At 35.1% G+C, this 25,049-nt stretch overlaps 1 protein-coding gene and 1 long non-coding RNA gene across 5 annotated transcripts in view; both read right to left on the bottom strand.

Moving 5' to 3' along the window:
- The window catches only part of LOC115982642 (deoxynucleoside triphosphate triphosphohydrolase SAMHD1 homolog), a 47,025-nt gene that overhangs the window by 15,126 nt on the left and 6,850 nt on the right, over positions 1-25,049 (bottom strand). For 2 of the 4 annotated variants that reach the window (XM_031105295.1, XM_031105297.1), the window contains 2 exons: positions 24,891-25,001; positions 24,397-24,795 (listed from right to left, as the gene is read on the bottom strand). The exons of the other annotated variants lie outside the window; for them this stretch is intronic. In XM_031105295.1, coding sequence (XP_030961155.1) covers positions 24,691-24,795; positions 24,891-25,001 — 216 coding nt within the window. In that variant the 3' untranslated portion in view covers positions 24,397-24,690. Of the gene's footprint in view, positions 1-24,396; positions 24,796-24,890; positions 25,002-25,049 lie in introns of those variants that run through there. 4 annotated transcript variants of the gene reach the window in all.
- LOC115982644 lies at positions 15,209-21,950 on the bottom strand. Its single transcript, XR_004089696.1, has 3 exons — positions 21,752-21,950; positions 17,684-17,935; positions 15,209-16,501 (listed from the first exon to the last, which is right to left on the bottom strand). It is a non-coding gene; the product is annotated as an uncharacterized LOC115982644 (long non-coding RNA).

Below are 25,049 nucleotides of genomic sequence, written 5' to 3'. Positions count from 1 at the left end.
CAGTTGAACGATTCTGATCCCAATGAAATGGCTGCAATGTATAGCACGCTCACGATGGCTGAGAATCTAGCGGAGGTGAAGCCTGTGGTGGTGGAGATGGTGTGCGAGAGGATGAAGTTGTTGAAGTGGTTGCTAGGGAAGATAAAGGTGAGGGATTTTGCTGCAAAATAGTGCGGCGAATCAAAGGAGGGTAGGGCAGATGAGCGGTGTGGATGTGGTGCTTTAGGCCGTTGCGGTGATGTTCATGCCGCACCCGATGCATTGTCTACCATTTAAGAAGTGTGGTGGTCGGGTTCTGGGTTTCAATGTGAGTTTGGTGATTGAAGAAGTGTGGGTTGTGGCTTCTGGGATTTGATGATTTTCTAGTTTTGAACTTTCTAGGCTTATGGCTTGGGGATTTGATGATTTTCCTGGTGTTGAAAATGAGGGCTTTGAGATTTATGATTTCGTTTTTGAGCTGAATTTTTTGGGTTTTTTTGTGTGTTTGTTTCTCAACAAAATTTATGGAGATGAACCCAAGGAACATGAACATGTTCTTCAGAAAAAAATAATGAAAGAAATAATTTTTTTTAATTTAATTATCTTATTTTATTTTAAAAGAATTTAGAAAAAAAAAAACATGAAAATGTCTTTTTTATTATTATTTTATGCTGACTTGGCATTTATTAAATAATAAATAAAATTATTATTTTATTTGTCACGTCAGCATTTACTGTGTCAATAGTGCACTCTGTTTGCCACGTAAGCTTTTTCTATTAGTTGGGTGATGGTAAAGACTTAAATGTCACGCGTTATTTGGTTTAGAGACTAAAAGTAGTAAAATGAAAATGTAGGGGCTAAAAATACATTTACGCCTTTTATTTTATTTAATAGGGACATGATGGTCCATTTATACAAACTTTAATTTCAACAAAACAAAAAAGTTTTTCATTCATCCACTTTTTCACCCTCTCAACTAAACAAAATGAGAGAAACTAAAATCTTTTCTAGCCTTCCACTTTTCTATTCTCTCTGTATTTTCTATCCTCCTACTTTTCCATCCTCCCAACAAATGGACCTAGGGTTAGTTTTTAGCCAAAACGACGTAGTTTTAGGTTGGGAAAAAGACAAAAAATCACAACCGGTCCAATTGAACCGGCCGGTTTTCAAATTTTCCCAGTTTTTAAGCTATTTTCGGTTTTTGCCCATAACCGGATTGGATTGAAAGTCAGTTCCCGGTTGGAACGGTCGGTCCGGTCTGGTTTTTAAAACCATGATGGGAAGCCGATATCATCAAGAATATACCTCTTTGTGATCTATACAAGAGGATGTTTTGATCTAGCCTTTTAGCCCTGATGGAGAGTATAAAGTTTAGACCGGATATAAATTTCTGCAGAATCAGTGCATGGCTAGTGAACCTGGTTCCTCTGATGTTACCACATTGCAGCCTTTATGGAAGAAGATTTGGGGTTTAAAAGTTCCTAGAAAAGTAAGAAATCTGGTCTGGCACTCTTGTAAGAATTCACTGTCCACCAAGATGAATTTGCTTAAACGCCAAATGGTTACTAGTGATGTGTGTGAGCTGTGTAACCTACACACAGAAGACTCAGCTCATGCTTTATATCGCTGCCCAAAATTGGAGAATTTCTGGCAAAGCACACCTCTATGGAGTCACGGCACCATCAGACAATGCAATAGTTTTTTGGATATAATGTTTGTTATTTGCGCAGATAACAGTGACTCGGAGCTGTTCTCATCAATGGCGTGGACGTTGTGGAGTAGAAGAAACAATATCAAACTTGGGAAACCCTCTATCTCGTTGGAGCAGGTGCTGGACAAAGCTCGTGACCTCACACTGGGTTGCTTAACCCGATCCCACATTAGCAATAGCAGCACCGAAGCAGACAGTAGCAGCGTGGAAACCTCCACCCTTGCATGGTTACAAGGTTAACTTCGACAGAGCACTTTTTGAATGAGAAAACAGAGCTAGTTTGGGAGTAGTCATACGAAACCATGATGGATTGGTGATGGCTTCATTGTTTGAAGTCGTTCCACTACCACCCACAGTCATCGAAGTGGAAACTTTGGCAGCGTGCCGAGCATTGGAGTTCGCGTTAGAATTGGGATTTGATAACATTGTCCTCGAAGGTGACTCCAAAGTCTTAATCAAGCTCTTGAACAATTGCAGCAAGTCATTGGCGCCCTTTGGACACATCATGAATGATATTATTTTTCTTGCTTCGCACTTCACTTGTTTTAGTGTTACACATGTCCAAAGACAATGTAATAAGTTTGCTCATTCGCTAGCTAGAAGAGCAATCTCCTCCTCCCCATTGGCCTTCTGGATGGAAAATGTTCCACCAAACCTTTTATCTCTAACTCAGGTTGATTTAAATAGCCTTCCTTAATAATATGTATTGATTTGTTTCTCAAAAAAAAAAAAAAAAAAAAAAATTCACAACAAATCATAGATGGTAAATAGTTATTGGTTCTAATTTAAATCTATAACTTAAATTATTTTTTTGCCTATCTATTACAACCAATTATAACCTGTCAGTTAGGATTTGTTGTGAAAGTGTTGGGGAAATGTTATAAACATAGCATTTCTCTATTAATTAATATGTACTTGAAAGAGTTTATTTTTATGGGCTTATTTTACTTTAAAAATAAATTAGGCAAGAGTACAACAATACCTATGAACGGCCAAGTTTCAAAACAAATTATAAATAAGTTTAGAAAAACAAATAAATTGGAGAAAAAGAAAAAACCCTCCCAACAATTGTGATAATGTTGTTTTAAATTAAAAAACCAAAGGCCCAACATAGACCCATAAACAAAGTTCAAAGAGAAGTCTAGCACACGTGTTTGACTTTCTAGAAAAGTATCATCTTTAGTGTATGTTTGGATTGCACTGAAAACTGAATTTCCTCTGTGTTTGGCCTTTTTTGTGGGTCCCATGCACTATTCACGGGACCCACAAGTATGGAATTCAGCAAAAACAACTTTAGGTGAAGTTTTTCTTTTTCCTTGACACTGATGGTGGAAAGGAGAGAAGGTTCCTTCTTTTTCCTTGACACTGATGGTGGAAAGAAGAGAGAAGGGAAGGGAAATATTACTATATTAGCTTTCCTTTATTTGGTTAAGAGAGAAGAAAAAGGAAAAAGTAAAGAAAATAGAATCCAATCAGGTCTATTTTTTACAATCTGCCCAATATTGTGGATGGGAAAGTTTATCATCATTTTATGATGTGTGAAGTTTTGGGCGAATGAGGAGAGAGGAGTTCTTCAATAATGAGGGTGTCAAATTGACAAATAATTTGATAATGGGATTGCTGAATTGAGAGTAAAAATAGGAGGGAATTGTAAAAGTAGAAGATAGAACACATGATTCAGTAATTGAATAACTAAAATTCTGTTTCAATTTTTCTCTTTTGCCCAAACTTGAAACTTCACTGTCTATATTTATTTATTTTTTGGTAGAAGATGGAAATTTATTAAAACTAAAGAGCTAATCGAGTTTCAGGACAAGTTTTATTGACATATAGACCATTTAAATATCAAACTATCATACATCACAAAATCACTAGTTTGGATAGTGCTTGTCCTTGCTAATTTGTTAGCACATTTGTTGGCTTCACAAAATAGTGGTTGATTCGAACCTAGGGAAGCAAGGAAACCAATATCCTGCAATCATCTACAAGGAAGAGACAACATGGTTAGAGTAACTGGAGTTAGCTAGCAAATCAACACAAATAGTGGGCTTGCATTTTTTACAATTCTTCAAAAGTTAGTCTATCACCACTTGCTCTTGGATACCAAGTAAAGTTTAAGTTTTTCTTTTTCCTACAAAATACCCCTCTTTTTTCTTGAGATTCCACAAAATCAATTCCACTTGCCACACAATAATTTTTTTACAAAAAGTCAATTAAAAAGGGAAAAGGGGATGTGTGAAATGAAAAGTCCATTAAAAGATTTAGAGCATATAGCTTTATTTTATACCAATGTGTCATCTAAAGAGAAAAAAAATTAACCATTAATCCTTTTCACTTGTAGATAAATTGTATGCCCTAACATGGACACAAATAAGTCCCTTTACTGTCATATATGCATTATAAGATAAAAACGTGCAATACATGAGATTCAATGTTAAAACTTCAATGAATTTTTTTTTTTGGGACAAATATCGATTGAGAATGTATTTCATCAACACACAACGCAATCAACCATCACCATTTGCAAGACCTCCCAGCAAAAACAAATTCAATTTCCCCTTCTTCTCTTTTTCCAATTTCAAGATAGTATGGCCATATTATCTTGATCATGTTCAATAAATAGTACCAAGATATTATTGTGGAAATACGAATATTGATTAATTTCGATAGAAACCTTTATCTACCTCACAAAATTCTCTCTATAACAGCTTATGTGTTTTCTAGTACTTTTGAATGGTGAAGTCTTGCACTTGCATATCGATTTTATCCAAGTCTTTTTTTTTTTTTGGAAGCCAAACTCATTTGTCATTTATTACTGAGTATGAGTACAATCAAATTACAAAGCTTCCATCGCTGGTGGAGGAGAATCCTCTAACCAAATTAGTTCATCATCTACATATCTAGCGTACTTGGCCAATGAATGGGCCACAAAATTTGCACTACCGTGTACCATCCAAGTCCCTGAAGCAAGCATTGTATATTGTGCAGAATGTGACCCAATGGACAACTCTGTGAAACCTGCATCAATTGCAAATTCCAAAGCTTTTCCTACAAGCCATAATTTCCATTTCCTCGCTATCAACTATAGAAAGGCCTCTCGCTGATGTAAATGTCATCTGATTGAGATTAAGTGCAATACCTAGGGTATTGAACCTGATGCAATTGATATGGATGGTTGACATTTAAAGTTGCAAAATGAGGAATAGCAAAAAAGTAAAGGTAAAAAAGTTTTAAAAAAAAAAAAAAAGTTGTGAGGGACTTGGGTAAATTGCACAATGCAATTAACAATTGTATCGGATCCCAATCCAATGCCATCACCTCCCCCTTTTTCATTTCAAACTATTGCTCTCATCCCAGTCTCATCAAGATCGGCAAACAATGCAACATCAAAATTGAGCTTGAACCAAGAGGATGGAGGTGGACACCATACCTTAACAGATTGTGTTCTACCTCTCCAATATCAGGTTTGGTGTGTTTTTTATTTGGATATGTTAGGTTGGCCCATCACTTAAAAGTTAAAATGGGTTCAAGTAAAAGTTTACTGATGTATAAGTTTTTAATACAAAATAATGTGTCACGTCATTTAAAAAAATGCTACCTTATTTTTTCAACAGATACATAAGCAAAGAAACTAGCGGAAGTTAATGAAGGGACCAGCAAAGCTTTTTTTAAAACGTTAGGGACAAATATTGCCCATTTTAAACTTCAAGGACCAATAGTGCTCAGTAAGTAAACTTTAGAGACTAATAATGTAGTTTCGCTTAAAAAAAAAAAAAAAAAACCCTTATTTGAAATTTTGAACACAATGAGCATTTACATATCTATTAATTAGAGGAATGCTGTGTCCACAATATTTTCACAAAAATTGTTATTGGTTTTAATTTAAATTCATAACTCAAATTACTTTTCTACCCACCCATAAAATTATAAATAAGTTTTAAAAAATGAATAAATTGGAGAGAAAAAAAAAATCCTCCTGCATACAGACAATTGTGATAATGTTATTTTTAATTAAAAAACCAAAGGCCCAACATAGACCCATAAACGAATGGTAATAACTAATAAAAGTAGATATCCCTCTTCCATGCAATCATACAAAGTTCAAAAAATTGTCTAGCACGCATTTTTTACTTTGTGGAAAAGTATAGCTCTTTAGTCTAGCACTCGTTTTTGAAAGTGAAGTCTCTTTTTCCTATAGATTTCCCCTCTTTTTCCTTCTTTTTCCATGACATTGATGGTGGAAAGAGGAGGGAAGGGAAGGGAAATATCAATGGTTCAGATCCTCTAGATTTCTTAGGGTACTCTATCAAATAGATTTTCCTAAATCTTAACCATTTTTTAATGATTTAATGGTCTAGATTTTGCCATGTCAGCATTCTACTAACAATAATTTAATCTTTTTTTTTTTTTTTTTGAGAAAGAACTTATGAATTTCATTAACGTAAATGAGCTACATCCAACTGTAAAAACTAAACAATATGGGATGGAACATCCTCCATCCAAACTTGGAAATCTGGTATGCGTAAAGTATATTTGGCCAAATTATGAGCTACACTATTGCCATTTCTCATAACATGAGAATACAATACTCTTCTAAATTTTTTTCCATACTCTTTCACATCTTCAACCAGCAGACCCCACGGCAGTAAGGTTTGTTCTTGTGCCTTCAATGCTTGAATTAAGTTCAACGCATCACCTTCAAGGATAATATTCTGGAAGCCCAGCTCATGAGCAAAGGATAGAGCCTTCAATGCAGCCAAAGCTTCCAAGTCCTCTGCCTTGAACTGTTGGCTTAGTTTCTCTGCACAGGATGCCAAAACAGCCCCCTCCGAGTCTCGAATCACCACTCCCACACCAGACATCCTTGAGGATTCAGCATTTGCTCCATCAAAGTTAATCTTAACAAAACCGTTCGGCGGTGCCGTCCATCTATTTTCTCCCCTGCCGCTGCACTCCACTTGAACCTCTGAAACCTGCAAGTTAGTTCGGTATTGCACCAAACTGGTCCGTGCAAGTGCAGCAACCTGATGGAGCGGGCTGGACTGCAGCATTAAGCGAGTCTTGTTCCTCTGATTCCATACTCCCCATGCCGTAAATGCTAGAAGTTCCAGTGATTTCCCTTCATCAACCATCCATAGCAGCAGCTCCTTGACAGTGACAAAGCCAACCTCATACCTGAATCTCCACATACTTTGATCTGACCACACTACATCCAGTTCCGGACATAACCATAGTGCGTGAAGCGGGTCCTCCACAGCATTCTTACACCTCTCACATGTTGGGTCTTCAAGGATTTTTCTTCTCATCAAAGCTTGTTTGGTTGGCAAAGCAAAGCGGCAAGCTCTCCACAGAAAATTTTTCACCTTTGGAGGGGCTCGCATCTCCCAAATTTTTTTCCACAGCCGCTTCTCATCTGCTGGTGGTGTTGGCAGATTTGATTCCATCTCCTCCTCCTGTTTTAGAAATCTATACCCCGACTTACAAGTATAATTTCCCGTTGGAGAATACGGCCAATAAAGAGAATCCTCTGCTGCATTACGGCTGAGTGGGATTTGCTTAATCAAGTCTGCATCTTCAGTCACAAATAGCCCATCTACCAACTCTTCATTCCACCTTCTTGTGATTGGATCAAAGAGAGTAGCTACGGTATGCTCCTCAAAGCTCTCCAAGGGACAGATTGGCAGCTGCGTTGGGTGTTTTCTTGGCAGCCAACGTTGCTGCCAAATGTTTATTTTCTCACCATTACCTATTCTCCATAGAGCCCCTCTTTGAATGATGTCTCTACCTCTAAGGATACTTTTCCAAGCATATGACCCCATCCTAGAGTCGGTAGCCTCCATAATCGTTGAATTTGGGAAGAAACGAGCCTTAAATACTTTGTAAAAAAGTGATGATGTATCATTCAATAGCCTCCAAGCTTGTTTTGCCAAGAGTGAGTCGTTAAACATAGCAAGGTCTCGGAAGCCCATTCCTCCAATAGTTTTCGATTTTGTCATTTCCTCCCATTTAATCCAATGGATTTTTCTTCGATCACCTCTTTGGCCCCACCAAAATTTCTTGATTAAAGACTCAATCTCATTACACAAACCCACTGGCAATTTGAAACACCCCATCGTGTAGGTAGGGATGGCTTGTATGACTGCCTTAAGGAGTACCTCTCTCTTAGCTTGTGAAAGCAATTTAGCTTCCCACCCTTGAAGCTTCCGCCGTACTTTCTCTTTTATGTAATTAAAACTTGCCTTTTTACCTTTGCCAACCAAGGAGGGCAGCCCAAGGTATTTTTCATAGTGCAAGATTTCAGGGACTCCAATGGCCACTTTGATTCCATGCTTCTCCTCCTCTGGTACAGACTTACTAAAGAACAGTGAGGTTTTACTTCTATTCATTTTTTGTCCCGAAGCTTCCTCATACTCCTTAAGGATATTCAAAACTTTCCCACATTCCTCCATTGTTGCCCTGCAAAAAATCAAACTATCATCTGCAAAGAGCAGATGCGTTAGTTTTGGACCCCTCCTACAAAGGAAGTATCCATGGATTTCACCTTGTAAATCAGCCTTTTTAATTAAGCTATTCAATCCTTCCGTACAAAGAAGAAATAGGAAAGGAGATAGTGGGTCTCCTTGCCTAATGCCCCTTGTAGGAAAAATTGTCCCACATGGATCACTATTCACCAACACCGAGTATGATACAGTTTTCACACAACCCATGACAAGATTTATCCACCTCTCCCTAAAACCCATCTTTCTCATAATCCCCTCCAAATACGACCACTCCACCCTATCATATGCTTTACTCATATCCAATTTTAATGCCATATACCCATAATTACCTCCCCTAAAGTTTTGTAAGCTGTGTAGTGTTTCAAAGGCCACTAGAATATTGTCAGAAATCAAACGCCCTTTAGTGAAAGCTGATTGGTGTTCAGTGATAATGGATGGAAGTATTTTTTTAAGGCGGTTTGCAAGAACTTTAGAGTAAATTTTGTACAAGACATTACAAAGACTAATGGGGCGGAACTGGTGGGGAAATTCAGGGGAGTGTAATTTCGGCACAAGAGTAATAAAAGTATGGTTCAAATTGGTTGGTATTGTACCTGAATTTAACCAAGATAGAATGGAAGAGGTAACATCCTGGTTCACTGTGCTCCAAAAATGTTGGTAGAAGAGCGGGGGCATACCATCCGGGCCAGGAGCTTTAAGGGGCGCCATTTGTTTTAGGGCAATGGCAACTTCACTTGCCTCAAACTCACGACACAAATCACCATTCATCTCTTCATCAATCAGTGGTTGCACACAATCCAACATCCCAGTGGATACAATCCCCTCTTAAGCAGTAAATAGAGACTTAAAATAGTTGACCATCACTTCACCCATTTCTTCATGTCTGGTTCTCCATACTCCGGCCTCATCTCTAATACCCTGCAATGAATTTTTCCTGAATCTCCTAGAAGCACAACAATGGAAATATTTAGAGTTTTTGTCCCCTTCATTAGCCCATAGGATTCTAGACCTTTGAGCCCACATCGTGGCGTCCCTATCTTGCATCACCTCAATCTCTTTTTTAATCCGCCTGACCCTAAAATTATTTCCCCTCACCATTGCTATCCTTTCTTCTTTGGCTAGGGATTTTTTCAATCGGTTCAACTCCATCCTAACATTACCAAAAACATTTTTCTCCCATATCCCCAACTCTTTTCCACACTTCTCAATTTTATTCAAAATATTACTCTCTACACTTCCATTACTTCCACTACCCCAAGCCGAAACCACCACTTCCTCACATCCCGAATTTGAAAGCCACATTTGTTCGAACCTAAAATTTTTTTTCCGGCTTGGAGGAATCAAACCCGATGGGGAGATGAATAATGGGATATGATCCGATGAAGAGCAAGACAAGTGATACACCCTTGACCCTCCAAACATCATGAACCAACTATTATTAACCAAACACCTATCAAGCCTCTCCCAAATTGAAATCCCGCTTTCAAAGTGTTTGCTCCATGTAAATTTAGGTCCCTCAAAACCCAAATCCATGAAGCCACATTCATCAATCACCTCCCTAAACTGCTGCATCAGATAATAAGGTCTTCTAGCTCCTCCTAGTTTCTCCTCTTGTTTTATAATCTCATTAAAATCTCCAAGACAAAGCCAAGGCTTCTCAGGTTGTGAGTTTAGAGCTCTTAATTTGGCCCAAGCTTCATGTCTTCTTGCTGTATCAGGTTCCCCATAATTGTCTTGTTTGCAACATTATTTTATTATTTTAAGAGTATTGTTAATAAAATGCTGACATGACAAAATCTAGACCCTTAAATTATAAAAGAGTAGTTAGAATTTAAGGAAATCTATCAGTAGAGTACCTAGGAAATCTAGAGGATCGGAATCCAAATATCAAATATTACTATATTAGCTTTTCTTTGTTTGATTAGGAGAGGAGAAAAATGAAAAAGTGAAGAAAGTAAAATTCATTCTGGCTCATATTTTACAATCAACCCAATATTGTGGATAGGAAATTTTATCATCATTTTATGATGTGTGAAGTTTTGAGCAAATGAGGAGAGAGGATGTTGTAGTATGTGTGTTTCAAACACTTAACCTTTGCTTTGTGTCCCACATTGGTTAGGTATAAACCTTGTTATAAGTTTATAAGTTTTTGCATATCTTAAGTGGTAAGTTGGAATACAATGGGTTGGGTGTTGGCTTGGACTTGGGTTTGTTATATCTTTCTTATTCCTCATTCTTTTGGCCCAAATTTGATTTGATTTGTCCGTTGATGAGTATCAGAGCAACTTGTTGGGCATTTAATGAGCAACTTGTTGGGCATTTAATGAACAACTTGTTGGGCATCAAATCTGCACAGTTACCATTAGAGGTCTAGTCCATTAGTTAGGCCACTAGTCTTCCTTTAGGCTTCGTTTGGGAGTTCATAAGGAAATGGAATAGAATGAAATGAAATGATCATAAGGGAATGGAAATGAATGGAAAAGAATAGAATGGAATAGAATTAAGTAAACCTTGATTGGATGTTTTAAATAAAGGAATAGAAAGGAATGAAAATGAATGGAATGTAAGTAATCTTGTTTGGGAGTAACATGGAGGGAATGGAATAGAATCATTTTATAACAATACTAGTCGCTAACCCGTGCGATGCACGAGAAAGTTATTGGGTATGAAGGTTTAACATTCTGAGTTATTTAATAAATGTATGAAAGACAAATATAAAGAACAAATTATTCAATATTTCCAATTAATCATGATGAACCACAACAATAGCAAATATGTTAACCCATCCAACAACAAAACTACAACTCATAAGCTTATATTATATCCAAACACAAACAAACAAACAAACAAAAAGTCTCATATTAATACAAAGAGAGAAACAAAACAAAAGGCTAAATGTAAAATAAAATTATAAAACATTAATAGTGGTCGTTGTAAACCACAAAACATATACACAGCTATTTACAAATAAAATCACTACTATCAAAAGAACAGTTAAAAGAGATAGCACTATTAATAAAATAAACAATCAATACTTAATATAAAATAATATAAATAATAAAATAAACAATCAATATTAAATATAAAATAATATAAATGATAAAATAAATAATGCAAGTGCAAAAAGTTAACACTTGATGGACGTGTGGCAGAGGCATATAAAGTTGAATTTGAAAGCTTCACAGGCTTGGTCAGGCAAAGGCACACAAAACAAAATAAGGTTGAGAAGACAAAAGAACGAAAGGAAAAAGAAACAAAGCAAAAAGAAAGGAGCTTGAGCAAAAAAGAAAGAAAGGAGTCTTGGCGAAGAAGATGGAGGTGACAGCAGCTATCTGGTATCGACTTCCGTTTTTCTCTATGGGTTTTTTTTTTTTTTTCGTGTGGATATTATTTAAATGATATGAGTTTTGGGTTTTGGGGAAGGAGATTGTAGCGTGAGAATGTCAAAAGAATAATTCAAATGTTAAAATATTGAGATTTGTATTGCTTTTATAGTGTTCATAGTGGGTGTTTTGAGGAAGGAGACGATTTTGAGAAAGAAGATGTCTGTTGGTGGGTATGGTGGGTTTTCAGATGCGATGCGATGATGCTTTGCTGTTGGCCTGCTGTGGGTCTGATTGGCTTGCCGTGGGTTTGATTGAGGAGGAGTTGGGAGGAGCTGGAAGAGAAGGCATAGTATCGTGAAAGGGAAAGCGTGAAAGGCAGAGTCGGGTTTTAAAAAATTCAATTACCTTTTCTTTTTTTTCTTTTTTCTTTTTTTTTTTAATTATGCTGACGTGGAAAATTGTGGGAGTTTCAAAAGTTTCGGTTTTATTTATATATATAGATTACTATTAGACCTCTATTTTAAAATAAAAGGGTTGAATATATAGGTGTATTTTGGGAGTTTCAGTAAAAAAATCATTAAATCTAATTTCATTCCCTTCCATTCCTCCCAATTTTGAGGAGCATGAAAATTTGAGGTTTTAAGGGAATAGAGAAAAATGAGTGTTTCCTCCTACCTATTCCATTACCTCCCACTTAAACTCCCAAACAAGGGAATGAACTTTCCATTCTCTCCAATAAAACTCCCGAACAAGGAAATGGAAGAATATTCTAAAATTATTCTTTTTATTCATTTTCATTCCATTCCATTCCCTCCTCCCAAATGAGCCCTTAGTTGGCATATAAAACCCTTGTTCTCACTTCTTTCTCTTCAGTTTTTTTTTTTTAGCCTCTTTCTGCTGCCACTCTCCCTCAGTTCAGCTCTAAATTTTCTGCTCATCTCCACAAAATTTCAGCTTTTTATTTTTAGTTTAAGGAAAGGCTATTAAGGTTGTTGTTAGTTCTTCTTGCTTAAGTGTGTGATCAACTTGAAAAAATCACTGTAGTCTAATGTTGGGGGATTGTTCAGCCAAGAGAGCCATTCACACCGAGTTCTACTCCGGATGGCACAAATCAACCTTTAAGGACAACGCATTTTGCGTGATTCTATAGTTTGTGAGATCCTTTTAACTCTATCTATTTATTTTTTGTCATTGCTAATTTTTTAGGGTTTGTATTGTTGAATCAAAACTTGTTTATTTAGCCATATTTTCCAACAATCTTAAAAGTTGATTAGTGTGTTTTAAAAATGAAGAAACAAGTTGTTGATTCTCTTAAGATCATTTCAGAAATTACAAAGCTTGAGGCTTTTGATGGAAATAATTTTAAATGTTGGAAAGAAAGAGTTTTGCCCATCTTGGAATTTACTAAAATTGATTGGGTTCTTGATGAGGCTAAACCTGAAGATGACCCTAAAAATATAGAAAAGTGTGAAAAAACAAATAAATTATGTGTTCATACTATTAAGTATGGTTTGTCTAACAAGTTGTTTGATAATTATTGTCATTTTACTTGTGCTAAAGATTTATGGGATGAACTTAATGGTCGTTATGGGTTTGAGGATGAGGTTACTAAAAAGTTTGCCACAGCTAAATTTATGTTTTTTTAAATGGTTGAGGAAAAAAGTGTTTCTAGCCAAATTGAAGATTTTCAAAAATTAGTATCAACCTAGCTAAAGAGGGTGATGTTTTACCTGAGAGGTTTGTGACTCATGGCCTTGTGTTTAAGTTGCCGGACTCTTGGAAAGAGTACAAACACCTGTATAACCACCATAGAACCTATTTGAATCTTCAACAAACTATCGTTGATATTCAAATTGAAGAAACAAATAGAATGTCGGAAAAAGTTTCTAGAGCTAAAGAATTTACTTCCAAGACTAATGTTGTAGAAGGAGGACCCTCTAGACCTCCACAACATAACAAGAAACATGATTCCAAGGGAAAAAGAAAATTTCATAACAAAAATGGCCCAAATCCTCAAATCCAAAAGAAAAAATGTTAATTGTTTTATTTGTGGCAAAATAGGTCATTATACAATAACATGTAGGGCAAGAGGCAACTTCTACAACAATAAGAACAATAACAAAGGCTCTACATCAAATAAGGCAAATGTGGTGCAAACTGAAGAAATCATTGCGACAGTGGTGTGCGAGGCACACTTGGTGACAAAAGTGAAGGGTTAGGTAGTTGACTCGACTTGCACAAGACATATTGGTGCATTCAAAGAGGAGTTTAGTTCCTACACTCCTATGGCGAAAGACACTAAATGTGTCTATGTTGGGACAATAGGTCCGTGCCGGTGAGTGGTAAAGGGAAGGTACTCTTGAAGCTAACTTCCAGTAAAACTTTTTCACTTAATAATGTCCTTCATGTACCTTACTTTCAACACAATCTCATTTCGGAACATTTGCTTGGTAAGGCCGGTATTAAAGTTTTATTTGATAGTGGCATAGTTACTTTAACTAAGAATGAAGTTTTTGTTGGTAAGGGTTATGATGATGAAGGTCTTTTTTTACTTAATGTTGATCAAGTTATTAACGAAAATAGTTCATCTTCTTGTACTTAGTTGATTCCATTGATGTTTGGCATGGTAAACTTGGACATGTTAATCTTGGCTATATAAAGAAAATGAAAAAATGTGGAATTATTAATTCACTAAGTGAAGCTAATATGGATAAGTGTGAAATTTGTGCCAAAACTAAAATCACCAAGAAACCTTGTAAGTCCATAACAAGAGAAACCGAGCTTCTTAGATTGGTACATAATAACTTAGGTGATTTAAAACACACCATGACTAGAGGTGGTAAAAGATTTTATGTAATCTTTGTTGATGACCACTCTAAATTCACTAAACTTTACCTACTAAGAACCAAAGATGAAGCTTTGGAGATGTTTATAAAGTATAAAAGTGAAGTTGAGAACCAAAAGAATAAAAGGATTAAAAGACTTAGAACCGATAGAGGTGGTGAATATGAGTCTAATCCTTTTAAGGAATTATTTTCACCTGTAGATAAAATTGTATACCCTAACATGGACACAAATAAGTCCATTTACTATCATATATGCATTAAAAGATATAAATGTGTTGAGAACAGTTTAATTAGCTGAAACTAAAATTTTTTATGCTAAAAGTACTATAAATAAAGTTAAAAAGTAGTTAAAATAGTACAGTAGAATCCATAAATAATACCAAAAAGTGCAATGGAAACCATGAATAGTACCAAAAATAAGCTAAATTGTAAAAAGTTGGCTTTTTAAGCCAATGCCAAACACAACCTCAATGCTAAAGCTTCAATCAATTTTTATTTTATACAACTGTCATATATGCATTAAATCAATTTTTGTTTTGGGACAAATATGGATTGAGAATGTAGTTCATCAACACACAACGCAATCAACTATCAACATGTGCAGGACCTCCCAGCAAAACAAATCAATTCCCCTCTTTTTCCAATTTCAAGATAATATGGCTATATATTATCTTGATCATGTTCAATAGATAATACCAAGATATTATTGTGGAGATAAGAATCTTGATTAATTTCGATAGAAACCTTTATCTACCTAATAGAATTCTCTCTACAACATCTAATGTGTTTTCTATTACTTTTGATTGGTGAAGTCTTGCACTTGCATATTGATTTTATCCAAGTCTCTTTTTTTGAAGCCAAACTCATTTGTCATTTATTGCTGAATATGAGTACAATCAAATTACTAAAGCTTCCATGGCTGGTGGAGGAGAATCCTCTAACCAAGTCAATTCATCCAAGTCCACTGAATTGGCCACTGAGTTTGCACTAGGCCTAACAAAGCCAACCATGTACCATCCAAGTCCCTAAAACAAGCATTGTATATAGTGCAGAATATGACCCAATGGACAGCTCTGTGAAACCTGCATCAATTGCAAATTCCAAAGCTCTCTCTCAACCCATGATTTCCGCTTCCTCGCTATCAACTACAGAAGGGCCTCTATTGGATATAACTGCCATCACCTCCCCTTTTTCATTCCGAACTATTGCTCTCATCCCAATCTCATCAAGATCGGCAAACAATGCAGCATCAAAATTGAGCTTGAACCAAGAGGATGGAGGTGGACACCGTACCTCAACAGATACTGTAGGATTTGCAATCAACATTTGCATTTGGTCTGTCGATACTCCTCTAAGATGTCCCTAGCAAAGTGATTCAAAGCACTGAGCTCTTGGAGCTGCCCACCATAAACCACCACATTTCTTTGACGCCAAATAACCATACTTGCACCAGAAAAAGCTCAAATTCATCCACTGCTAGTCGATCCAACATCTCACCCATAAGGTGAATCATATCCTCCTGACCTTGAACACATTTCTGCAGCTGAACAGAGCAGCCAGCCCATACACTCCATGCAACACCGCATTCCCAAAGAAGATGAAGAGTTTTCTAAGGAATTGTTTACATGCTTCACAGGTGTCCTCTGAAATTACTCTTTGCGTTATTGAATTCACATGGGTTGGCAAAATATTCTTACATGCCCACCACATAAAGACTTTGACCTTTTTTTTTTGGGTAAATGGAGCCTCCAAATCTTTGACCAGATGCGGCTCCCAAACACCCCGGTAGATCATTCCGTCCTGTCACTAACTCTGGAAATTTGTTGCGTCAAATGGTAGCCTGATTTAACAGAAATTTGATAAAACTTGATTCCAACTTCATTATCACGATCAAAAATTGCTTCAAGAGTTCAAGCGCAACTTTCAGAAACCTTTCCATAATCAGGTTTATTAATAACAATATCCCAATTTTTTTCATAGATACAAATTCTTTGCAGCGCATCTTATGAAGAAAACGCAGTCTTTGACATTGAATACAAATCAGCCCCCCAGTATTGTCTTCACACCATAAGATGCAAGTCTTGCTCTACCATACCTTGACCCCTCAAGATATGATTTACTCCAACAAACCAGTTTACCCTGGTCCCCAAAGAGCAAGCACTCAGCAACAAGTCAATGAAAATACTGAATCATCAGGATAGAGAGAAAAGAGGAAGGGGGGGTGTGGTTTGAAAACTAAAGAATTAAAAGCTAACCCTTCCAATTTGATTAAGTATTCCAAATGACAAAAAATATAGCCAAACAAAGATCTCGCACAAAATATTTATAATGAATTTAAAGTGACTAGCATCCCAATGCCTAAATGAGGTATAAATGATTTACTGAATTTACCTAAAGTGATGACCATAAATAGTGAAGAGCAATATATAACAATATTTAATCAATGTTTTATAAGAATTAAAACGATCTAAAACAAATTTCTGCATACAAAAGAAATATATTGACCAAAAGATATTTTAAGATATTTAAATTTTGCCTCCAAATATCTGCATGTTACAATTATGAATAATAAAGTCCATTTCTTGATAATAAAAAATTTTTTTTTTTTTCTTGAAAAATTAAGGTAACATTCATGTTGCAATCTCATCATCACAAGTTATTTAGTTGACCTAGAGTCATATATTATTATTCTCAATCACATCTCTCGCAATTTTTTCTTATCTTTCACATAATAATATGAAAACCTGAAAGGAGATGATAATTCTTCTGATCATGTAACTTATTTTTATATTAAATGAAGTTCTGGTTGAAATTCTTGCTCACAAGCTTCATTGTGCATCAAGAGGACATATATTGACTTTACCATAAGTGCAAGGGTCATATTGAACTGCATTAGTTCATTCTTCGTATTCGTAAGTCATTGTCTTAAATGGATAATCAATAGCATATAGTAAGTGACTTTCTCACAGTGAGCAATTATTGTTGATCAGAAAATCAATATAAACCATATGATATAAGCTATGTTCCTCACACAAAATGAAAAGAGAACTACACAACAATTGTTTCCCAAAGATGTATGATGAATCCACTTTTTCACTCTAATAAAAATGGAACTGCTTTTGAGAAAAATTTGGCTAACTTATGGTCATAGATGGGCACATGACAAACATACAGTCACGCATCACAAAGGACTAATATTTTGATTTTATTAAACAAGATGTCACATCAAACTAGTTCATCAAAATGAGATTGTTCCATTTGTATCTTGTAGAGATAAAGAAAGTTTTAATCACTGAACAAAGAGAGAGGGAGAGGACTTACTCATTGTATGTATTTGAGAATTTCACCTTTTCTTAGAAGGGAAAGAGAGTACTCAGTAGTGTCAATTAGGTCATCAATGTTATGTAGGGATGTCTCTTCAGAAGCCAACATGAAGATAGCACGAACCTCTGCTTTCTTAGCCAATCTTGCTTCAAAAGCGAGTGGCAGCTTTGGGGAGTTGATGCTCCGCAATATCTAGCGATAAATAGAGAGAACTTGTCCTCTATTCCTTGCCAAATCCTCTGCTGTTGCCTGTATATAAGACCTTTTGCCATTTATTTGCACTGGAAGAAATTTACTATGCACTTGTTTTCTAATCAATTGGTGGGGGTTAAATTTATCCAATACAAAACAAAGTTAAATGTCATCACCATCAGATATATACGTTCCTTTAATTTAATGCAGACTATAAGTGTCCTTTTGATAGAAAAAATCTTCAAATAGCAAAATGAGGGAAAGATTCAAGATACTGAAAAGTTTCAGTAACCCCCCACCCCCCCCCCCCCTCGGCGGGTGTTTACAAAACTATTATTCAAACAAAAAAATGTGAACCACCAACCACCCCAGCAAATTTGATTCATATCTGCGCTCTCTCTCTCTCTCTCTCTCTTCAATATATCAGCTTTGCCTAACACAATGTTTTAATTATATTATGCCAACCAACTTAACATGTTTGCCTTTGGCTCTCTTCTCTTCTAAGCTAGATATGCCAAGACTTTCCTAATTCTGCCCAAGACAATAACCCAAAATAAAAACATGCATTTCTAAGTTCCTTAGAGACAAAAGATATCTAGAAATATGAACTAAATTTGCCATGCAACCACCCACTTAGGGTTCATCACAAATTTATTTATATTATCGAGTCTACAACTCTTATTCCCTTTGCAATAATATGCTACTAGCTTTTAATCATTGGACTTTATTTGAATATCAATGCCAAGAATAATTTGGTAATTTTATATGTGTTTGGTTGTCTAGTTTCATAGTTGGTAGCTGAAAATGGATTTCTGTAAACTCCCATTTCAGCTGAGTTTAGTTTGAGTTTTATTTAATTATCACAAAGTTTTTTATTTGTCAAAGTATGAACTTTTTCAAGGAACTTCCAATCCTTTTTTATTTTTCAAAGGAGATATCCAAGTTGTCAATACTGTACTAGAGGTCGTTCCGGTTTGGTTAGGGGAATGATATATATATATATATATATATCAGTCAAAGCCTATATGATTAGCTAAGAGTCACAAAAATAATAAAGGTATGTCTCACCTATCAAAGCCTGACCAAGAATGATCTATATATATATACACACCATTGTACCTAGATAAAGAAGAAAAAAAATAGCAAAACATTAAAACTTGGCCACAAGGGCCAGTGGGTGGGTGGGTGGAGATAAAGAAAAAAGCCTCCACTTTCCATCAGATTTCACTTTTGCATAAGATATTCTCATGTAGGGCAGACAAAACAGGGGGGCAGGGGGGGGGGTGGTGAGAAGCTGAGGATTAGGCGATTGACAACATGGCAATGACTGCTGACATGATGGTGAGTAGCAGTGACAGGGCTACGTGATTGCTTTTTTATTTTTTGTACCAGCCCAGTTTTGATTACTGGCCAAAATGTTCGTTTTCCTACGCTAAGTCCAGTATAACCCATTATTGGCCAGTATTTAAAGCATTACATTTAAATGGTGTTTCTATACCTATTCATTGACTAGTACGATAAGTACCGGCCGGTACAATACGGTATCAACTAGTTTGGCTAGTATTTAAGAATTCCACCAAATCAAAAAAGAAAGAAAGGAGCAATTACCTTTTAATCTTGCCTCAAAGCATATTTGCCACACACACAGTTGAGAGCAAGAGGCACAAACCAACCTCCTCTTCCCCCCCCCCCCCCCCCCCCCCCCCCCCACCCCAAAAAAAAAAAAAAGTAGCTAGTATTCATGGACTAAGCCCCAACCAGCCCAACCAAAATTAATAAGGCTGGATTCAGCATCATTGATAACCAAACCTTAGACCTAACCCAGCCTCACCCCACTCCATTGTCATCTAGATTCTTCCCAATTGATAGGTAAGGTTGTCTCCATCTGAAACAAGTGTATGAATATTTGCATGAAACACTTCTTTTTGAACACACCTAAATTAAAGTAGTACCTGTCTACAAAATCAGTGCTTAGTTTCCAACTCCATTATCATCAAGCCCATGCAAATCACTCTTACTTGAAGACATTGTATTGTTTAAGGTCCTCTTCCAGACAGCCTCTTATTGCATCATAGCTGGAATTTTCCATTATCACCAACAGAATAATTTTTTTTTCACCCCATTTTTTCTTTTTCAGTAAGTTTACACATACACCAATGGGTTATACTCCACCCTTTCTTATGTATCATTTGAGCTAGAGCTCATTGACTATCTATATTTATTTTCTCAATTAGTTAGAACCAAAAAAAAAACTGCAAAAACAAAACATCATGAGCAAAGTATTCATAATCACTAACTTTGATAATTTCTCAAAACATCATGACTAAAATGAGCAATGAATTCCTCATAGAAAATCAAATGCAATTTGAACAATTAGATTCTAGAAACAACTACACACTTGAAATGCCTCATTGAAGACATTCACATACATGTTAAAATTTAGCTCGTCCCACAAGCATTCTTGGTAAAATGTCTATTAAAATATTCTACAACCTCATAACAAGATAATTAACAAATTTTTATAATACAAGTAGCTCTCTTATTTCCTTAGAAAACAATAAGTTTGAAAAAAAGAAACTAATACATCTTTAGGAAATCCCAATTTAGCAAATTCTACTTACCCTTGCAAGGCCAACCAAGTTTGAAGCGATGTCTATTCGGGGGGGAAAAAAAAAGGTTCAAAGCGATGTCAACTTGAATCTAATGAAGAATAGTGCAACCCTATCAAATAGATGCAAGACTAGAACTCACTCTACTGATAGTAAATTAAATCAATTAGAAATAGAAAGGCATCTACTAATACGTATAAGGTATAAATGCTTACTTACATGTGCTTAACCCTTCAAACCCATATAAGACAACCCCCAAAGAGATCTAAAGCAGTACACAAACTCCAGTTTTGGTCCACCAAAAACATCTATGTCTTAACCACATGTTGCCCTGAATGACACCAAAACCATACTTTTACAAATTAAGTTAAACAATCCTTAAGTCTCCAAAATAAACTCCCATCATACCCCACTAACCCCAGTCCTAAAGACCACCAAAATAAAGTCTTAGAGTGTGTTTCAGGAGTTCAAATACGGTTTCTATGGCTTCTTTTGATTTACAGAATTGTTTTACCAATATCGCCCTTAACACAAGACCTTTTTAAGCCTAAAGCCCAATATTTAGGAACTCCAATAAATATAATCTTAAAATTACCAGACTTTCGCTAAACATCATTTTTATACTCCACAAATCAGTCACTAGATAGTTTCTTTTAAATTCCCAAGCTTTCATCATGGCCCGCCAATTTTTCAATATCTTAGAAACCCATTTTGAGCACTGTTGGCCACCTTTAAAAGGATTATAATGACACCAGTAAACACTATCAAAGGGATCCTTAGGCCTCCCAACATTGTTATTCATATCTCAACCAAGAGCCACAGCTAAAATGTATGTCAAACTATGGACTTTGGCTTCAACAAGCTCATGGAAGGCTTAAAAAACCATAAATTTTCAAGATATTACAGCAATATAAGTCAAGAACTTGTCCCCCCAAAACAAAGCTCTAGTTTCACACTTCCCTGTCTAGTTTTCTCAACACTAAGCAATCTAAGCCGAAACTTGGTATTTTGAACACTACCCACCAATTAAAATCCAATCCAATCCAATCCAATTCATTTAACCAAATAGAGTGAAAAATCAAAATTTCAAACTATTCTGATAATTTTAATTCTTGTTTGGACTCATCAATTTCATATTCAATTCCCTTTTTTATACCAAAAAAAATTTTAGATCACAGATTGTTGTGGATGAGAGAGATAAGGATTGATTTCTAATTAGGGCAGCTAAAGAAATCAAAAATCTAATATCAAATAAATAACAAACCTGAGAGACACAAAAAGATTCGAAAAGAAGCGCCTTCGAACTCAACTTCTCCTTGAGAATTACAGAGTCTACAGGTTACAGAGAGATTAACGAATGAAGAGTGCCGTTTGACGTGTACCGTTATATTTAAAACAACAATTTATATATACTAACATATTTACCACGTCATGTACTGTATTTTACTATCTAAAATATTTATACAAACATACAATTTAACAATATTTCAACATTAAAAAAAAAAAAACAAAAATAAAAACTACATTATGAATATGCCATGAGCCTTATAACTCAATAGATTAATATTATCTTATATTTTCATGTCATTTATGGTGTGTTTGGCAGAGTAGATTTTAGGGAATATGAAAAAAAAAAAAAAAAAAACAAAAAAACAAAACAAAAAGAGAGAGAGAGAGAAAATGAGGAGGGAAAAATAATGATGGGATTCAAATATTTTTTCCTTGGGTCTACCAAAAATTTTTCTCTCCAAAATGGGGGGAAACTTAAAGGGAAAAATCTGATGGCTAATGACAAAAATGCCTAGGAGCAAGTTGCACATGGGCTTGTATTTGCTCTTTTTTTAATTTTTTTTCAATTCTAAATGTTTGCCTTTTGTTCTCATTGTTTTTTTTTTTTTTTTTCTTCTTTTTTCCTTTTGCTTTCCACTGGATGTTGCCTCTTCCTTCTTCTTTTTCTTTTCTTTTCTCTTTTTTTTTTTTTTTTTTTTTTTTTTTTAGACGTGATTTTTTTTTTTGGACATGATTTTTTTTTTTAATAAATTTGGGTGATTGTATTTTTTTTGGTTGTTTGTCACTTTTTGTTTTAATTGGGCATAGGATATATGAGTAAATTTATACAAACTCATTTTTTCTATCCTCCACTTTTTCACTCTCAACCAAACAAAAATGAGGAAAATTAAAATTTTTTCTATCCTCCCACTTTTCCATCCTCCCACCATTCAAGATTTAAATTTCATCTCTGTTACAACTATCAAATTATTAAGAAAAAATTGATGTATATATCAAATATTTGATTCTATTTCACTCAGGTGTCATATTTGGAAGGGATGTTTTGATTTTACTGCACTCTTTTTCTGATTGGAAATTGGAATGTAATGTTTGGCTGAAACAATTATAGTTGTGTAATAGTGTTGCAAAATGGTTGGTAGCATTTGCTGTAAAATGATGGCAGAGTCTCTGTTATTGGAGGAGACTTCACCCTGCCTAGATGGCTTAATTTCCTTTGATACATATTTCTCTTGGAGTGTGTGTGTATATATATATATATATATATATATATATTTGGGAAAAGAATATCATGTTTTGTTAAATTAACTTACAAACCTAAAGAAAATTATTAAATACTCCTACAGTGGTGTCCCTTTCACACTTATGGTGGGACCCACTATGAATGTGAGAAGAAGAAACACCATGTTATCGTATTTTAAGAATACCTACTAATTACTTTTTTATCTTTCTAACTTAATGAGTTCTATATTTTAGAAATCATGTTTGGTGAGATTTTGTTCCTTGTTCTCTTCAGCAATTTAGTTATAGTAAAGATTAATTTTGGGACCGTCAAAATTACTAAAAAGATTTCCCTAAAATGAAATAACATAATAATCGAATTTGTTCGTTATTCTCTGGAGCATTTAAAAAAAAAAATGCTATAATAGTCACCAATAAGACAATAAGCCATTAGTTTATATATAAATAAATAAAAATTAAAAAAAAAACCTTAAAAAGCCTAAGAGCATGTTTGGTATTCTTTTTCCAAAAACAATCTCCCATTCAACAAAAATTGAGTATTCTCCCAGGAAGCACGGACACAAGTACAACATGGTAACACGAGAAATTTTTGAAAAGTTATAACATTATACGACCAATATGACATCGATATGACATGAGTACAATATGAGTATGACACCCTAAATGAAATGTCCGTACTTCCTAGGTATTCCCTTACCTAAATATCAATAAAATAAATTTCTACATGCCCAATTAAGCAAAACCAATGACCCCTTATATCCTATATTAGATTGGTTTGATTTAAGGCACCAAAATTTTTTTTAACAATAAAACTTATAATTTTTTTTTCTAATTTCAAAAATAATTTTCTAGTTAATTTTTTTTTTTCAATGCATCCAAACGGGACTTTTGAAGTTCAATGTAAGGTGATAAAGTTTCTAAATCAAAAAATTAAAAATAATAATAATAATAATTCATGAAGTTCAAATGTGTCTAGGTGTGAGGTAACAGGATTCATTGGTCCCAAACTTGATAAGAAGTGCTTAGTGGAAGGTTTTTGAGCTTCGCTCATACTTGAGCTAGGCATTGTTAATTTGTCATGCAAAGGGCTTGAGCAACAACTACCATTAGTGGAGCAAGAAGAATTGTTGTATCACTGTGTTCCATGTCATGTCTGTGTGCATCTTAGGAAATAGCCCTTATTTCCATCAAAAGGATCTGACTTAGAAACATTAAAAGTATCCACAACTAATCTTAGGAAATTGTGAATTATGAATTTTGAATATAATTAATGTCTACAATTCCAATTAATTTAATATTTTCTAGAGACAAGTTTTCAAGTAATTCCACTAAAACAGCACCTGCTTATTTTCTTACCCTACATTCTGCATATCCCATTTGTTGAATACACAAACTAGAATCGCAATCAAAACACTATAGTACAGCCCCAATAGCTGGTATATATGAGAGCAATATGGAAATTTTAAGCTTGGGTATCCAAGCAAATTGAGTGAGATTCATTTTATACATTTATACCTGGAATTGAGATATTTGGATAACGCATTTGCTCATATTATTCATTATATATGGACATTGCACATTTGCTCATGGCATTACTATGTTTCTTTATCAATGACTATGAACCTGTTCCAATTAAGAAAAATATAAAGGTCATACACATCTTCTAGCAAGCAATTATCTCCGGCGCTGCTTTTTTGAGTCAGGAGTTGAATGAACCTGTGCTTTCTTTCCATAAGTCTCCAGCTGAAAGTTTTCAAAGGCCTCAGACACTGCTTCCACCTGTATGTAACATTTGCATATAATTCATGGTCATAAAGAAATATCCTAACCATATAAATGACATAGCAAAATCAATGTCTTTATTTTCCACAAACCAGTTCAGGCTTCTTAGAGTACACCCTCACTATCATATCTTGGTAAAATGCAGGCAGCAAGTGGCTGATGCGATCATCTTGGATTGGGAATACCTCATCACTGTCATAATCCTGACAAAAGTCAAGCAGTTAATTCTCACAATGTGCAAGTAATATTAT

This window comes from Quercus lobata, chromosome 3 (assembly GCF_001633185.2).
Source record: "Quercus lobata isolate SW786 chromosome 3, ValleyOak3.0 Primary Assembly, whole genome shotgun sequence".
In the NCBI taxonomy this organism is placed as follows: Eukaryota; Viridiplantae; Streptophyta; class Magnoliopsida; order Fagales; family Fagaceae; genus Quercus; species Quercus lobata.
Note: the sequence above shows the minus strand (reverse complement) of the source record. Positions and strands in the feature narration are given on the sequence as shown.